The sequence below is a fragment of the Thalia democratica genome, chromosome 7, assembly GCF_965202585.1.
Source record: "Thalia democratica chromosome 7, ktThaDemo2.hap1.1, whole genome shotgun sequence".
NCBI lineage: Eukaryota > Metazoa > Chordata > Thaliacea > Salpida > Salpidae > Thalia > Thalia democratica.
In genome coordinates, this window is record NC_139171.1 from 35,114,611 (window position 1) to 35,118,802 (window position 4,192).

The 4,192-nt window shown below is 30.0% G+C and overlaps 1 protein-coding gene across 1 annotated transcript; it reads right to left on the minus strand.

Moving 5' to 3' along the window:
- Positions 1 to 1,104: 1,104 nt before the first annotated feature.
- LOC145841298 (exonuclease mut-7 homolog) lies at positions 1,105 to 2,634 on the minus strand. Its single transcript, XM_082948661.1, has 2 exons — positions 2,372 to 2,634; positions 1,105 to 2,203 (listed from the first exon to the last, which is right to left on the minus strand). The coding sequence occupies exons 1-2, from the start codon at positions 2,632 to 2,634 to the stop codon at positions 1,105 to 1,107; spliced, it is 1,362 nt and encodes a 453-aa protein (XP_082804787.1).
- Between the last annotated feature and the right edge of the window lie 1,558 nt (positions 2,635 to 4,192).

Sequence of the window (4,192 nt, forward strand, 5' to 3'; positions counted from 1 at the left end):
TGAATTAGTTGACCGTAGTGTTTTAATAATAATATCTTATAAACAAAATAGCTCTTGTTGTGGTAAAATAAATAGTATATGTAAAATGTAACCTTGAAGACAAGAACAGCAGATATTTAAAGAAAGTTTAATATTTGTTTGGAGCTTACTAATAAATGTTTTTTTTTTATTAATAATTTTTTTTTAATTGATACGCGTGTAATAATTTAAATTACTGTTTATAGCAGTAGCTCTCAAAATTTTCAAAAATTATGCAAAACAATTTTTATTGAAAAATAGGTTTTGTGCACACCGGACCGTCAAGTTTGAATTTTTGTACTACCACAATATCATTATTATTAGTATTAGTATTATTTTTATTTTTATTTTTAGTTTATTAGGAAGTATTTAAGACAATTTTAAATATAAAAAGCTTTCACATGTCGGTCCAGGAAACAATAAATAATGGGATGCCAAAAGAATTATCTTAAACGAATGATATAGTTAAATTTTTACATTCAAGTCTCAGAGTTGATATTATTTATTACTTTTAGTGATAAATTTTTAACATTTATAAATCCCGTAAAAATAAATTTACACATTATTTTCATCAAAATTATTAGGTTATTTTATTACCTCTAAAATCATAATACTTATCAATAAATTTTAATAACATAGTACATGTTTTGATCCATAGCAACTTTATAAATTCTATACTTTATTGAACACGATAATAAAATCAAATTTATTTCAAAGGAATTAACAGACTTAACAGACTAGACAGACTTAACAGGACAAAATTAGCAATTTTCTATTTTAATAAAAAATATATTTTTTTGTTTGTTTATTTGCTTTCAAAAATTGCTAAAAAATAAATTTTTAAAGAAGACCTTGTAGAATAGTAAATGAAAAACAAACAAAATTTGCTGGTGGTAGTAGCCATTTAAGCAAAAAAAAAAGCTTCTTTTAGATAAGCCCCAAGTTCACAAAACATTTTAAAGCTTTGCCCAGACAGCGTAGACTCTGAATGTGTGTGCTAACCAACTTTTTGCCATACTTCTAAAAAGTTTTGATCTGCAAGTCTTTCATTCAATTTTTGATAAATTTTAAGCAGGCAGGCAGCATCTAAGCCGCATAAGTAACTTGCTTTTCACGCAACGGCCTCTTGGCCCATTCAGACAATTGCTCTTTTTTATCAAGACTTTGCCCTAAAACTTGAAAGCAAAGTTTGCTCAGACCACCTTTTTCGACATCGCTACTGTTAGCCAATTTTTCTTTTTCTACACATTTACTCAAAGTTTCAGACTGTCTCATGAGCCCAAGATCTACAAAACAATATGGCTCATTGGGAAAACGTTCAAACTCCTTTCTCATAAGCTTTAAGTCAGACTTAGCTCCATAGCCAAGGATAACAAACAAGCTGGAATTGAAAAGTTTTGTGACTATTTGTTCCAGGTTTTCCATTTTGTTTGCGTCGCGAAAGTAACATACATCAAGTAAATAAACTTTTTCATCAGATGCTATTTGAATGAGAGCAATGTGATATTCATTTGGGTCTGTAACTGATCGAGTGTATTCAGCATCAAAACCAAGAATTGTTTCGTTTGCAACAGCTAAGCTAGAAAATAGTTCTTTCTCAACAAAAACTAACTTTTGCACGGAATCAACCATGAGAACGTTTTCCTTCTTGTAATTTAATTGTAAGTAAATGTCATGATCATCTTCATGGTCAGACCATATTGGGACATTATTTTCTTCTTCTTTTGCAAACCTCCTTTCAAGTCTCATTGCTCTTTCGTGGTCGTTGTGGCAATTTTTTATTTCTTGCAACACTTTTTTCAGCAGAACTTTATTGTTGTTTATTGTTCTCAGCACCACACCTTCCAATGCAGGTCCTGACATCATAGACTCTGTGTAGAACCGGTGCAGGATAAACTTTATGTAGCTGAGTGGTTTGAAAAGTTCAAGGTTTACCAGTTTAAGCTTCTTTTTTGAGTTGTACGACTCATTCCATCTGGAAGTCAGGTCGAAAAGCTTCTTTTTGTCCAGAAACGATCTATCGACTTCTTTAAACTGGTTTACATCTATGCCATCAAGCAACCAAGAGTCTAGCAAGTTCAAGAAGTAACGTTGAGCCTCTTCATTGCCTTTGATGTATTCCTGGACTGTTCTTCTTTCGTTTTTCACCAACAAAGGCTTATACACGTGCACGGTGTAGTAAACGCTGTGAAGGATGAAGGCTTAAATCATGTCGGTGAGTTTTAAGTATTCTTTGCTCATTTCAAGTTTGGAGGCGGCTTCATGCACCAGATTAAAATTAGGCTCGTTTAGTTTGAACGTCTGTATTATACTTTGACGCCAAGATAGTTTAAAGTTGAAAAGTATAGTCAACATTGAGCGCTTTACTTCTTGTGAAACTTCACGCTCAGAGAAGCTGCTCTGCAGTATTTCAAGAACAGTCGGGCATATGGAATAACTCTTGTTTTTCCTTTCTGCCTTTTCTAAAATTTCTGCCGCACTTTCGTACGGGTCTGTAGAATTTTGGATTACGTTGAGTAACTCTTTTTTTGCTTTGTTTTTTTCTCCATTTCTAATAAGCATACAAAGTTTGGAGGTCTTGATCCTTAACTCATCGTCGTTATTAAAGTTGTCCATTTGTTCACCTTAAAATTCTTTTAAAAATATTAAAATTAGCTTTTAAACAACTGTAAGAACTTGAGTTATATATTCTAAAATTACTAAAACAAGTTGTATAATAATTCACTATGTCAGAAACGTGAAAAACTAAAAATTAAATGCAAAAAAAACTGTAATATAACAAGTTTAAAATAAATATGTAAAAATTAACATAAGTTACCAATTTTTTTTCCAAGTAGCTAACCTTAGCATATTAACTAACATTAAATAACTTTGAAGTAAAACCAAAATTTTTAGTTCAAAAAAAGTGAATTTTTGACTTGTGCCAGCATTTTCTGTTGAAAATTTAAACAAATCTAGAGGTTCTCTTTCATTGACAAGCCCCCTTAAATTATAAATTCAGTTCACTTTAGTAAAAATATAATTTTATTTATAAAATTTGTTACAGCTATGCTAATTTTAAAATAATCAAGCCTTTAAATAAACAAATAATTTCTAATATTTGCATTCATTATCGAAGTTCGACATTCATTAATTAAAAATTACTAAAAAAGCACAAGATTATCTGAAGGTTGCTGCCATACTTGCAAAAACAAATATTTAGTAATTGTAGCTGTTTACTTAGGCTAGTTTTACTTGGTTTATTTGAAAGTCTGTAGCTTAGTATTCTTCTAAAGAAACTAGAAGAAAATATCAAATGCATTCTTGCAGTTCTGATGGTTAACGACTGTCCCACGGGACAGATTCGGCCCACCAGTAGAAATCTCTGACTTTAGACGCATTTTTTGGCTTTAAAAAATCTTGCGCATGAGAAAAAAACGTATATATAATTTTTGAACGACAAAAGAAGCTCATAATATTTGGTCCTAGGACTAAGAACCTTTTGGTTATCGAGTCGCACACCACGGGTACCTTTTAACGTCTTGTTCAGGACAGATATAATAAGAACTATAATTTGTGACATTAATTTGAAATAAGTTCACCTACATATTAAATTTTTATGCTATTAAATGATTATTTTTTAGGACTTTACTTGTTTAGTGTTTTCTTTAATGAAATATTTAACATCTACAAAGTTACGCGGTACTTTAAGACTTATTTTAACTAGTACGGTCCGCGAAATATTTTTCTAGCAAATCTATCCAGCTGACTAGAAAATTTGCCCATCCATAAGCTAATCTACTATCTCAAACAAAGTATTTTAATATACAATGTTACTTTTTTAACAAACTAAGCTTTTTTCTTTTACCCCTCTGAATAACTCCCCTGTAATATAGTTTTAACATTAAAACCCTAACGCCTATCCCACCTTATACAAAAACATAACAATAATACTTAATATTTATTTGATAAAATTTTTTTTAAGTAATAGTGATCTAAATCTATTGCAAAACTACAGTTTCGCAATAGTAACACTACCAGTGATCATCAGTTAAAATGAACTATATTAATAAAATGTATATAAAAAGTAAAACTAAATTAAACTTTAAAAAAACATAAAAAAAATTCTAGTTAATCAAAGTAAAGCTGTATGTTTAAAGTAAATACTGATAACCTATAAGTTATTAGGATATTT

What these genes read in the sequence shown, in the direction of transcription:
- LOC145841298 (XM_082948661.1), bottom strand. Translation starts at nt 2,634, where the DNA reads ATGGACAACTTTAATAACGACGATGAGTTAAGGATCAAGACCTCCAAA. An exon ending in CAAGAAGTAAAGCGCTCAAT is followed by an intron (nt 2,204 to 2,371) that starts GTTGACTATACT and finishes CATCCTTCACAG; the next exon opens with CGTTTACTACACCGTGCACG.